At 47.9% G+C, this 14,114-nt stretch overlaps 1 protein-coding gene across 1 annotated transcript in view; it reads right to left on the bottom strand.

Annotated features, from left to right (window-relative positions):
• The window catches only part of LOC120990661 (zinc finger protein 585A-like), a 93,995-nt gene that overhangs the window by 29,737 nt on the left and 50,144 nt on the right, over positions 1 to 14,114 (bottom strand). The window contains exon 4 of the mRNA XM_040419573.1: positions 12,833 to 13,921. Coding sequence (XP_040275507.1) covers positions 12,833 to 13,921 — 1,089 coding nt within the window. The remainder of the gene's footprint in view (positions 1 to 12,832; positions 13,922 to 14,114) is intronic.

Here is a 14,114-nt window from a genome sequence, read left to right as displayed (position 1 = left end):
TCACACAGCAGCCCCCATCATACAATCCCACACCGTAGTCCCCCCCATCATACAATCTCACACCATAGTCCCCCCCATCATACAATCTCACACCATAGTCCCCCCATCATACAAATTTCACACCGTAGTCCCCCCATCCCACATGGCAGCGCCCCCCCCTCTCACACCGTAGTCCCCCCATCCCACGTGGCAGCCCCCCTCTCACACCGTAGTCCCCCCATCCCACATGGCAGCCCCCCTCTCACACCGTATTCCCCCTCATCCCACAAAGCAGCCCCCCATCATACAATCTCACACCGTAGTCCCCCCATCCCACACAGCAGCCCCCCCATCATACAATCTCACGCCGTAGTCCCCCCATCCCACACAGCAGCCCCCCCATCATACAATCTCACGCTGTAGTCCCCCCATCCCACACAGCAGCCCCCATCATACAATCTCACACCGTAGCCCCCCATCCCAAATGGCAGCCCCCCCATTATACAATCCCACACAGCAGCCCCCCCATCATACAATCCCACACCGTAGTCCCCCCCCATCCCACATGGCAGCCCCCCATCATACAATCCCACACGGCAGCCCCCCCATCATACAATCCCACACGGCAGCCCCCCCATCATACAATCCCACACGGCAGCCCCCCCATCATACAATCCCACACGGCAGCCCCCCCATCATACAATCCCACACGGCAGCCCCCCCATCATACAATCCCACACAGCAGCCCCCCCATCATACAATCCCACACCGTAGTCCCCCCCCCATCCCACATGGCAGCCCCCCATCATACAATACCACACAGCAGCCCCCTCATCATACAATCCCACACCATAGTCCCCCCATCCCACATGGCAGCCCCCCCCATCATACAATCCCACACAGCAGCCCCCTCATCATACAATCCCACACCGTAGTCCCCCCATCCCATATGGAAGCCCCCCCATCATACAATCCCACACAGCAGCCCCCATCATACAATTCCACACAGCAGTCCCCCATCATACAATCCCACACCGTAGTCCATTACACACAAGGAATCCTTCTCTGCTCCTCAGCTTAGTATGATGGGGGGAATAGTAGTGGGGATAGTGGGGGTTGAACTCATTTGCTGGCCCCTGATTATCCTAGTGAGGGGCCCCTGCCTCCAGGAGGAGAATGAATGGAGCGGGGCCCGGCCTGAGCTCAGCTCTCTCCAGTCTCTTCTCTAGGAGTTCTGGACACAGCTGAGCATAGCCCAGAGGTGGGACCAGCATCTATCAGACATTTATCTCCTGTGGAGCCACCAGAAATCTCCATGTTGGGGCCCCTGGAATCCATGTGGTGGGGGCTCTGAGAAGTGGGGCCCCTCCAGGCTCCGGAAGTGCGGTTCTGGTGGTGACATCTGGTCTTGTCCCCTGGACTCCCAACACCTCCATCTCCAATTCAGGGTACAGAGCGGAAACCACCACCCCATCTGCCAAAATCGGCGCAGGATCCTATGAATCACCTCCCCCAGGAAAGCTGCGAGACAAGGAATCTGCCTTAACGTTCTTGACCCCTGGGCGAAAGGTAACTACAAAATTGAACCTGGTAAAAAACAGTGACCATCTGGCCTGCCTAGGGTTCAGACGCTTGGCAGATTGCAGGTAAGCCAAATTCTTATGGTCTGTATACACCGTAACGCGGTGAGACGCCCCCTCTAACCAGTGACGCCATTCCTCAAAGGCCAACTTGATAGCCAACAACTCTCTATCTCCAACATCATAATTCCTCTCGGTGACCGAGAGCTTCTTGGAGAAAAAGGCACACGGGACCCACTTGCCAGGGGATGAACCCTGTGACAGCACCGCTCCAACCCCCACCTCTGATGCATCAACCTCCACTACGAATGGCTTAGACACATCCGGCTGCACCAGAATGGGAGCAGACGCAAAACACTCCTTAATAGCCGAAAAGGCCTACAATGCCTCATCCGACCAGACAGAAACGTCGGCGCCCTTCTTGCTCATATCGGTGAGAGGTTTTACTATGGTAGAATAGTTTGAAATAAACTTTCTATAATAATTTGTAAACCCCAAGAACCGCATCAAAGCTTTCTGATTCTCTGGTCGGTCCCACTCCAGAACCGCCCGAACCTTTTCGGGGTCCATACGAAAACCAGAATCAGAAAGCATGTATCCCAAGAACGGAAGCTCTTGCACCGCAAACAAACATTTCTCCAATTTGGCATATAATTTATTCTCCCGAAGGATCGTCAAAACCTGTCCACATGATCCTGATGGGTCTTCAGATCAGGAGAATAAATTAAAATGTCATCCAGGTAAACTACTACGAACCTCCCTACCAAGTGATGAAAAATGTCATTGACGAATCGCTGAAATACTGCTGGCGCGTTCGTCAAACCCAAAAGGCATAACCAGGTTCTCAAAATGACCCTCGTGCGTATTGAAGGCCGTTTTCCACTCATCCCCCTCCTTGATTCTGATCAGATTGTAGGCCCCTCTCAAATCCAACTTGGAGAACACCTTGGCTCCAACAATCTGATCAAAAAGATCAGAGATCAAAGGCAGGGGATATGGATCCCGGACTGTAATACGGTTCAATTTCCGGAAATCCCTCCTTTTTCTTCACAAAGAACAAACCTACTGCCACTGGAGACTTAGATGGTCTAATATGGCCCTTTGCCAAACTCTCGGCGACATACTTTCGCATGACCTCTCTTTCGGGTTGAGAGAAGTTGTAAAGCCGAGACTTTGGCAACTTAGCCCCCGGAATGAGATTAACTGGACAATCATAGTCTCGATGAGGGGGCAATTCCTGAGCCCCACCCTCCGAAAAGACATCCGCAAAATCCGAGAGATACTGAGGTAAAGCCGTAATGGACACACCAGAGATAGATGTGCCAAGACAATTAGGCCTCATGCACACGACCGTTGTGTGCATCCGTGGCCGTTGTGCCGTTTTCCGTTTTTTTTCGCGGACCCATTGACTTTCAATGGGTCCGTGGAAAAATCGGAAAATGCACCATTTTGCAGCCGCATCCGTGATCCGTGTTTCCTGTCCGTCAAAAAAATATGACCTGTCCTATTTTTTTGACGAACAACGGTTCACGGACCCATTCAAGTCAACGGGTCCGTGAAAGAACACGGATGCACACAAGATTGGCATCCGCGTCCGTGATCCGTGGCCGTAGGTTACTTTCATACAGACAAATCCGAAGATCCGTCTGCATAAAAGCTTTTTCAGAGGTGAGTTTTCACTTCGTGAAAACTCATATCCGACAGTATATTCTAACACTGAGGCGTTCCCATAGTGATGGGGACGCTTCTAGTTAGAATATACTATGAACTGTGTACATGACTGCCCCCTGCTGCCTGGCAGCACCCGATCTCTTACAGGGGGCTGTGATCTGCACAATTAACCCCTCATTGGTGGCCAGTGCGCCCCTCCCCCGGCCCCCCCTCCCTCGATTGTAATATCATTGGTGGCCAGTGTGCGGCTTCCCCCGGCACCCCCTCCCTCCCTTTATTGTATTATCATTGGTGGCCAGTGTGCGGACCCACCGGCCCCCCCTCCCTCCCTCTATTGTATTATCATTGGTGGCCAGTGTGCACCCCCCCCAGCCCCCCCTCTATTGTATTAATATCATTGGTGGCCAGTGTGCTGCCTCCCCCCCCCCCCCCCCCCCCGATCATTGGTGGCAGCGGAGAGTTCCAATCGGAGTCCCAGTTTAATCGCTCTGGGGCTCCGATCGGTAACCATGGCAACCAGGACGCTACTGCAGGCCTGGTTGCCATGGTTACTTAGCAATATTACAATATTAGAAGCATCATACTTACCTGCTGCGCTGTCTGTGTCCGGCCGGGAGCTCCTCCTACTGGTAAGTGACAGATCATTAAGTAATGCGCCGCACAGACCTGTCACTTACCAGTAGGAGGAGCTCCCAGCCGGACACAGACAGCGCAGCAGGTAAGTATGATGCTTCTAATATTGTAATATTGCTAAGTAACCATGGCAACCAGGCCTGCAGTAGCGTCCTGGTTGCCATGGTTACCGATCGGAGCCCCAGAGCAATTAAACTGGGACTACGATCGGAACTCTCCGCTGCCACCAATGATGGGGGGGGGGGGGGGGGGAGAGGGGAGGCCGCACACTGGCCACCAATGACATTACAATAGAGGGTTGGGGGGGTCGGCGCACACTGGCCACCAATGATAATACAATAAAGGGAGGGAGGGGGGGCCGTGGGGAGGCCGCACACTGGCCACCAATGATATTACCTAACTCATATCCGACAGTATATTCTAACAAAGAGGCGTTCCCATGGTGATGGGGACGCTTCAAGTTAAAATATACCATCGGATTGGAGAAAACTCAGATCCTATGGTATATTAACTCCTGACTTTACATTGAAAGTCAATGGGGGACGGATCCGTTTGAAATTGCACCATATTGTGTCAACGTCAAACGGATCCGTCCCCATTGACTTGCATTGTAATTCAGGACGGATCGGTTTGGCTCCGCACGGCCAGGCGGACACCAAAACGACTTTTTTTCATGTCCGTGGATCCTCCAAAAATCAATGAAGACCCACGGACGAAAAAATGGTCACTGATCACGGACCAACGGAACCCCGTTTTGCGGACCGTGAAAAAATACGGTCGTGTGCATGAGGCCTTATCCGAACAAAACTCACTCCAACCAATGATTTGTCTCACTTGCCAGTCTATAATTGGGTTATGTCTAGTCAACCATGGCAACCCCAAAACTATAGGAGCTGGCAAATCCTTCATGACAAAACAAGAAATAATTTCAACATGTGAATCACCCACCCTTAAGTGAATACCATGAACAATGTGAGTGAGGCTCCTTTGAGAAAGAGGGGAAGAATCAATTGCAAAAACACGTATCTCGTTCTCTAAAGTGCAAGTACTTAGTCCTAGGTTTTGAAGGAAAAGAAAGTCAATTAGGTTTACCCCAGCACCACAATCAAGGAATACATCAACAAAAATTTTTTTGGACTCTAGCGCCACCATAGCTGGAAGGAGAAAACGGGAACTGCAGGGAGCTTGCATACCTGCCTGCTCCACCACACCATTCATACTACCAAGTGTCAGGGAAGGTTTTTTTTCTATTTTCTTTTTCTCTTCCACCTGTGGTTTAACATAAGGACAAGCAAAAATAAAATGACCCCTCTTTCCACAATAGTAACATAGTTTGTGCACTTTCCTAAAGTCTCTACTATCAGAATGGCAAGAAACCTGACCCAACTGCATGGATTCCTCCGCTACCCCAGAGTTACCTGTAACGTCACCCGGGATGGCAGTAGAGACTAAACCACTCACAGAAGGGATACCTTGCGCGGAGGGAGCCCTATACCTCTCTCTGATACTATCTAGCCGTACTGCTAAAGACATGGCGTTCTCCAAAGAGTCTGGGTATTCGTGAAAAGCAAGGGCATCCTTCAATCTTTCAGATAACCCCTGACAAAACTGACTACGTAATGCGGGATCATTCCACTCTGATTCAGTAGCCCACCTCCTAAACTCAACAAAGTAAGCCTCTGCAGTATGTTCCCCCTGAAACAAATTACGTAATCTCGACTCTGCCATCGAGACCCGATCTGGGTCATCGTAGATTAATCCCAGAGCCTTAAAAAATTCCTCCACCGACCAGAGGGCCCGAGAAATAGGTGGCAGAGAGAAGGCCCAGGATTGCGCGTCCCCTTTAAGCAGAGAAATAACTATACCTATCCTCTGACTCTCATCACCTGACGACGATGGATGCAGCCGAAAGTACAATTTGCAGGATTCTCTAAAACGGATAAAGTCATCCGTACCTCCTGAAAATCGATCAGGAAGAGCCACTTTAGGCTCCACACAAATTTGACCTGCACCAGCTGCCAGAGCATTCTGACACCGTGTGACCGAACCATGTAGCTCCACAACCTCTAGGGATAGCCCCTGCAAGCGGTCAACCAGTGCTTCAATTGACGCCATCAAAAAACCGCTGAGTAAATGGCAGTCACAGTATGGCGGATTATAATGTCACGGCGGGCGTGCACTCAGACTCACAGATAACCCACCAACCAGGCTCTGGGCGAGAGACAGGGGAAGGGTCACCTCCTAGCTAATCCCTGACCTCTTTCCCTGCACTGCTCAGCCCACATGCAGACCTTAATGGTAGGTCTGATGTGTCCCCGTGCCTGGGCTGAATCAACCCTAAATTCCCTGAGATGGTGAAGAGGGGAAATAGGAGCAGCCTGCTCGCACAGAACCTGGATGGGAGAGATGACACAAAACAACCAAACTAGAAATCACACTTATCTTTCTGAGCTGGAACAGACAACCTTCCTTCCTAGCTTCCAAGACCACAATGATTCCTATAATCCGCTCAGAGCACTGGACTGGTGTGCTATTTAAACTAATGACCCCACCCAGTGCACCTGATGAGAGGCGGATCCAGCACGGCTCCAAAACAAATACTAAACTCGTGCTGCTATCCTGGCCGACCTCCGTACATCGTCAGAGGGGGGCATGACAGTATCATTAAACCAGTAACAGAAACGTATTCTGGGAAATGCAGTGACATCATCCATTATCATAGTTACACGTCCATCCAACATGATTGGAAAACTCTGCACTTTGTTTAAACTGATGATCGATCCTCTGGATAGATCATCAACATCTGTTTGAGAAGGCAGCGGCGCTATAGCAGCGCCGCAGCCATCTCACTGTTTATCGCTGGCCCAGTGACGTCACGACTAGTATCAACTTGCCTGGGCGGGGCTAAGCTCCATTCAAGTGAACGGAGCTTAGCCGCGTCCAGGCAAGTTGATATTAGTTGTGACGTCACTGGGCCAGTGGTAAACAGTGAGAAGGTCACAGCAACTGTATAAATAGTTAAAGGCTAAGGTCATGTGTTGTGGTCAGTGTCACATGACCCGCTCAGACACAGAAGCCGAGCATTGGTTTACTAGAGAGCGTTGGTAAATTTGTGGTGTGTCAGCAATTTGGGTACTACATTTCATTGTATTGTCTTTACATTATTATTGGTCATATATTCATTGTATATAAATTACTGTATAATAAGTCATTTATATTTTTTCATAGACGCTGGTATCATATTTTTACTAATTGCACAAAATAATTAGGTTCTCAATAAAAAAAAATTCCTTTGATCCTTTCTTTGATATAAGGCACTTGCTTTATATCCCCAACATAACTGGAGGCACTGCTGAGATCGAGTTAATTCTTTAATTATTTGTGCAAATAGTAACACGCCTCAGATTCTCTACTGTCTGAGCCATCCAGGCTTGTTCAGAGTAAAAGCAGTTTTGAAGAGTAGACTAACCTGGCGTCTGGGTGCTCAGACTTTTCCCCCTGCCAGGGGATTGAGGAACCACGGGCAGGTTGGGGGACCGTGAGGCTTCCAAACCTAGCGCTTTGACAACAAGTAGTATCTGGATCGGCTGAAGCAAGAGGTTTTGGGTCACCGCATCTCCTTGAGGTTTCCACATCAGGGGAAGTCTGGCCAGAGGCTATTTGCTGGGTGAAATACATCAGAACAGCGAAATGGAAGTGAAATTACCGTCACAAACACCAGCAGAATATTGATAAATGCACGGAGATCATCTGCCTTACCTCAATAAGTAGAGGACACTCCAGTAAAGATGGCCTTGCGAATCGCCCGGTAGTCTTTTCACGGCGAAGTTTGCTCGTTCGCTGTTCGCCGAACAGGCGAACATATGGCGATGTCCGCCGGCGCCATATTCTTTGCATATTGGAACAGCTAATTGCAACTGGTGTGATATACCAGTTGCCCCCCAAAAAAACTTAAGGGGTTCTATATACCTGCTTCCACAAATACTGCTCTTCAATAGGGACTTTGTCACAGGGTTGGGCAGGTGCACCAGGCCGGAGCCTAAGTGGGAAGTTGGAGAAGGTGCGTGCGATTATGTCAATGGATGCACCAGAGTTGGTTGAGTGGCTCACTCAGATCTTCCGCTTATGCACCCTCCTCATCCTCTGTATCTGCACCCTACCCACCCTCTGCTGTGTGCACCCCCAAAGACACCACCACCACCACCATAGCCCCACCACTCGAGTCAGAGGAATTATTTTCCCATCAATTCCCAGACCTTACCGATGCGCAGCCATTCTTGGCATCGGATGAGGAAGAGGAGGTAGCAACGGACGCCACCCAGCGGTCTGACAACAGTACCTAGATCGGCCCAAGGAAAGTGGTCCCAGCTGTTGCTACCTACTCCGAGATCTTTAATGTCAGTGTTGGTGAAGGTGACGATGACGTGTTGATGGACGTCACGTGGGTGCCCTCAAGAGAGGAAGAGGAGGAAAGTTCAGAGGGAGAGACAGAGCAGCAGATTGTGAGGAGAAGCAGGAAGAACTCGCAGTGCACAGGAGGCAAAAAGCAGACTGCAAATGTATCTGGAGCAAGCCATCCACCATGCACGATCACATCTTGCGCTCCCAGGATGCCGGCACATGGCTCAGCAGTGTGGGCTTTTTTTAACGTGTCAGTTGCTGAAAATAGTGTTGCCATCGGCAGCCTGTGCTTTGCGATAAGCCCAACACTCACCTAGGGACAACCACCTTAATAAGGCACCTGGCCTCCCATAATCGAGCCCAGTGGGAGCAACGCCATCAGAATCCACAAAGTCACACTCCTGGTGCTCCATATCCTGCCTCTTCTCTCTCCTCACATTTGTCCTCCACCTTCCACAGTGCCGTCATCCCGTTCATCTGGCACAAGGCAGGCTTCCGTGGCCTAAATGTTCGAGCGTAAAAAAATGATGACGCTGGATAATCCTCTTGCCCAACGGCTGACCACTGGCTTGTCGGAACTGCTAGCCCGCCAACTGCTGCCATATAAATTGGTGGACTCAGAGGCCTTTAGAAAATTTGTGGCCATTGGCACACTGCAATGGAAGGTCCCCGGAAGGAAATATTTCTCCCAGAAGGGCATCCCTGAACTATATGGCCACGTTCAGCGGAAAGTTAATATATCTCTGGCACACTGTCGGTGCTTACACACATCTGACCACAGACACATGGTCTAGAAAACACGGGCAGGGAAGGTACATAACTTTTACTGCCCACTGGGAGAAGCTTCTGACTACCGTCAAGCATGTAACCCGTGGCACCCGTTTGGATTTGGTGTTACCACCACGGATATCATGCAGGCCTGCCTCTTCTTCTCCTACTCCATCCTCTGTCTCCCCCTCGTCCGACTCCTCCTTTTCCACTTCTACCGTCTCTTCTGCTGCGCCCCCCAAAACCTATTCGACGTGCCAGGTGAGGCGTTGCCATGCTGTGCTGCGGCTGTTGTGCCAGGAAGCCAAGAGCCACATCGGTCCTGCACTCCTTTCAGCTCTGCAGTCACAGGTTGATCAGTGGCTAACCCCACTCAATTTGACAGTTGGTAAAGTGGTGTGCGACCACGGTGCCAATCTGCTGAGCGCGCAGAAACAGGGCAAAATGACACACGTGCATAGCACATATCCTGAACTTAGTCGCGCAGCGATTCGTTGCCAAATATCCCGGGGTCCAGGATGTTTTGCGGCAGGCCACGAAAATCTCTGGCCATTTTAGAAGATCTTACACGGCCATGGCTTGTCTAGCTGATGTTCAGCAGCGACACCACTTGCTCGTCAGTCGTCTGATTTGTGACTGCCCAACGCGCTGGAACTCCACCTTGTATATGCATTATAGGCTGCTTCAGCAGAAACATACCATTAACAACAACCTGTACGAACTCTGCGGCAGGACAGGTTTTGGGAAGCTTGTTTTTTTTTCACCGCGACAGTGGCTGCTCATGCGCGATGCATGCAGACTTCTGCGGCCATTTGATGAGATCACCAAACTGGTCAATTGCAGCCAGGGCGCTATCAGTGACATCGTACCTTACGCCTTCTTTCTGGAGCTTGCATTGTGTTGTGTCATTGATCAAGCTGTCGAGGAGCAGGAAGATGAGGGAGTCGCAATGCTGAATGAATTCCCAGGGGGGGCTACTCCATCGGAGACAAGTCAGCAAGAGTCTAAAGAGGAGTCAGAGGAGGATGGTGCCTGGGGGGAGGAGGAGGAGCAAGTAAGCAGGCCCGGTCACTACATGGTAGACAGAGCTGTGAATTAGGAGTGCCTGTTTCCAGCGCTGGAACTTCTGAAAACAGCTGATCAGCAGGAGTGCCAGAGCTCTGCCCATTTGATACTGTTGACCTATCCTAAGCTCCTCAATAAGAAAATCCCAGGAAACCCCCTTCAAGAGACAGTATTAGACTATAAATTATAAAATAACTTTTTTAAAGCCTGTTTATACAGAAGTTGCAATTTTTTGTGTAGGCATCAGTTTATGCACATTTGTGACTTTGTGGGTTTCTAACACTGTCAACCTGTCACGGATGATATTGCAGATAGCTGGAAGTTATGGATAAACATCCGACTGGCTTGATCCCAAACTAAGGAGCATAAAGGTGACCCCTGTAAAACCCTAAGAGCTCACCCTGACTGCTAAGCACATACAAGGGTCTCAGAGGTAGACGGTTGCATGCCCTCGTACCTAGACTGTGTGACACCTGAAAACCCTATAATAGTGAGGGGACACGACCACCGGCTCCCTGCACTTAATACGGAGGGAGTCAGGGTCACCTAGAATCAAGCCAGAAAAGAAACACAATACAAGAAAGGACTTATCTGAACTAGCAGTAACAGAAGTCTCCAGCAGTGATCACTTCAATCCAGGAAGTAGTATAAACCGCAAAGTGAGGCAGTATGGGAGGGAATATAAAGGGAGGCAATTAGTGTGAATAGGTGCCAGCTGGGAGAAGGAAAGGAGATGACAAAGTGGAACTAAAACAAAGAACATCATGCAAGAGGTACAGAAGAACGTCTCCCAGACCTTCTCAGAGAGCTGGCGGTGACACAACCCTTTTCTAAAAAGGAGGAGGTGGGGCTTAACAAAAGGGGCATGCCCTCCACAGCCCTTAGCTGGTGTAGAATTGGATTTGTTTTGGCACACGGTCTTCTAGAAGATATTCCATAGTTCATATAAGACTGGGAGTATAGAATGCCTCCAGTGCCTGGGAATTAACATCCTGTTGAGGAAGGGTTGAGGGGACATGTAACCACTGCAGCCAATCACTGCCCATAGTGGTAAAATGTCACCTGTGTGGCACGTGACTCAGGGACATAATGAGTGGGTGACATCACTAATACAGGCAGCGATTGGCTGCAATGGTCATGTGTCTCTCCCACCTTTCCCTCAAAAGGATGATGATTCTCAGAGACCTAGGACCTGCAGAGTTAGCAATGGAACCAGGATGCAGTGACACGGACAAGGTAAATATGAACCCTACTGCGGGTCCGGCAGCTCTGAAGGGGTCTATTAAAAATTTTAAAGTTGAGAAACCCCTTTAAAATACAGTCTAGTGAATTGAAAATAGCTTTGTTCTGCAATGACATCCTGAGAAGTTCCCTCAGGATGTTATTCCTGAGAAGATCCCCATAGCCCAAAACTCAAAGTGCAACTGCTGAAATTCTTGGGTCTAGAAAGGACATTCTTGGAACCACAGAAAGAAACAACAAAAATGATTTCATAAATGAAACGCTTTATTGTTAAACATTCATGGAGGACACTTCAGGGCGATGCTACATAACATTATGTGCAATATAATGAAAACAGCAGAGTTGTTCTATTATGATTTCAGACATATCTGAAATGTGGGGTCCACCTCTTGGATCTGCACCTATCTTTAGAATGGGGGGGGGGGTGCCCTGATCTTTTCCTATTGGCCACTAAATCAAAGATCCAAGCTGCAAGATCTGGTCGGGTTTAAAAAGAAAAACCCTACACTGCTACTACTACTTCTACACAGGTGCACATCTCTTTCCTTGTCTGTCAGATTCAATACCGTACTGCTGCAGCTACTACTGCCACCAACGCCACAACTGCTACCCCTACACAGGCGCAAATCTTCTGCCTCCTTGTCTGTTATGTTTGTACTCATGCTGCTGCAGCTACCACTACACCTGCTGCTATTACTACTACTCCTACACAGCTGCAGTTCTCCTACTTTGTCAGGTTAAATATTGTTCTGCTCCCATTACTACTACTCCTAAACAGGTGAACATCTGCTGCCTTGTCTGTCAGATTTCATACTGTACTTCTGCAGTTACTACTGCCACCATTGCCACTACTGCTACTCCTACATAGCCGCAAATCTCCTGCCTTGTGTGTCATGTTTTATACTGTACATCTGCCACTGAAACTACTACTACACCTGCTGCTATTACTTCTACTCCCTGCACAGCTGCAGATCTCCTACTTTGTCAGGTTAATATTGTACTGCTCCCATTTCTACTACCCCTACACAGATGCACATCTCCTGCCTTCTCCGTCAGGTTCAGTACAATACTGCTGCTGCTCCCCATAAAGTGAGCATTCTTGAAATTCTTGTTCAGAACAAGCCATTGCTTCTGACACCACCCTGAGTGTAAACACTGCCAGATATACACCCCATTAGTGAGAAGTTTTGGATGATTTTTTTTTATTTTAAAAAGCATAACAAAGCCAAAAGTGCAATGTGTTGTTAAACAGTTTGCTTTTTACCACCGGCCACCATCTGTTTATACATATCTATATATTTCACTGCCACTTTAAGATTGCCAATGCTGCCTTGACGTTAAAGCCCTACAAGACTTCAGAATTTATTAGGGCAATCTGAGCACTGTCACTTTGGTTTGAATTTATTTGTACCCAAATGGAATCTGCTGATTTCAGAAATTTGTTCCTGCGTGACTTCTCTGATGTGTGACAAGATCTGTTTTTTGTGCAAAACATTTCCCACATTCTGGACATGAATAAGGCTTCTCTCCTGTGTGAAATCTCTGATGTTTAACAAGATTAGATTTTTGTGTAAAACATTTCCCACATTCTGAACACAAATACGGCTTCTCTCCTGTGTGACTTCTCTCATGCTTAACAATATCTGATTTTTGTGCAAAACATTTCCCACATTCTGAACACGAATACGGCTTTTTTCCTGTGTGACTTCGCATATGATTAACAAGATGTTTTTTTTGTGTAAAACATTTCCCACATTCTGAACACGAAAACGGCTTCTCTCCTGTGTGACTTCTCTCATGCCCAACAAGATCTGATTTTTGTGTAAAACATTTCCCACAGTCTGAACACGAATATGGCTTCTCTCCTGTGTGACTTCTCTTATGTCTAACAAGATCTGATTTTTGTGTAAAACATTTCCCACATTCTGAACACAAATATGGCCTCTCTCCCGTGTGACTTCTCTTATGTCTAAAAAGACCTGATTGATCTTTAAAACATTTTCCACATTCTGAACATGAATATGGCTTCTCTCCTGTGTGATTTCTCTCATGTATAACTAGATTTGATTTATTTGTAAAATATTTCCCACATTCTGAACACGAATATGGCTTCTCTCCTGTGTGACTTCTCTTATGGCTAACAAGATTTGATTGGCCTTTAAAACATTTCCCACATTCTACACATGAATATGGCTTATCTCCTGTGTGACTTCTCTTATGTCTAACAAAATTTGATTGATCGTTAAAACATTTCCCACATTCTGAACATGAATATGGTTTCTCTCCTGTGTGAATTCTCTCATGTATAACAAGATTTGATTTGATTTTAAAACCTTTCCCACATTCTGAACACTTAAACATCTCTCCTATGTGGCTTTTTTTATGTCTAACAAGATGTGTTTTATCTGTAAAGCACTCCCCACATTCTGAACAGGAGTATGGCTTCTCCCCGGTGAAAATTATTCTATATGTAGAAAGACTTGATCTTTTTGTGAACTCTTTACCACAGGGAAACATTTCACCCTCTTTCTGGTCAAGATAAGGTTCCTCATGATTAGGAAGATTATATGTACTGTGAAGTCCTGGATGTACATTAATATTTTCTCCTGAAGAGCGCTGCATATCTTCATCTTCTACTTTATAATTTAGTGACAACAAATTTCCTTTAGAATTTGTACTGGGATTTTCTGCTAAAATAAAAAAAATAATATTTGTGGCATTTTTAATAATCTAGAGTAGACACATTTATAGATTTCCTATTAGGCTAGAAGTGTA

Source organism: Bufo bufo, chromosome 2 (assembly GCF_905171765.1).
Source record: "Bufo bufo chromosome 2, aBufBuf1.1, whole genome shotgun sequence".
Classification (NCBI taxonomy): domain Eukaryota; kingdom Metazoa; phylum Chordata; class Amphibia; order Anura; family Bufonidae; genus Bufo; species Bufo bufo.
Note: the sequence above shows the minus strand (reverse complement) of the source record. Positions and strands in the feature narration are given on the sequence as shown.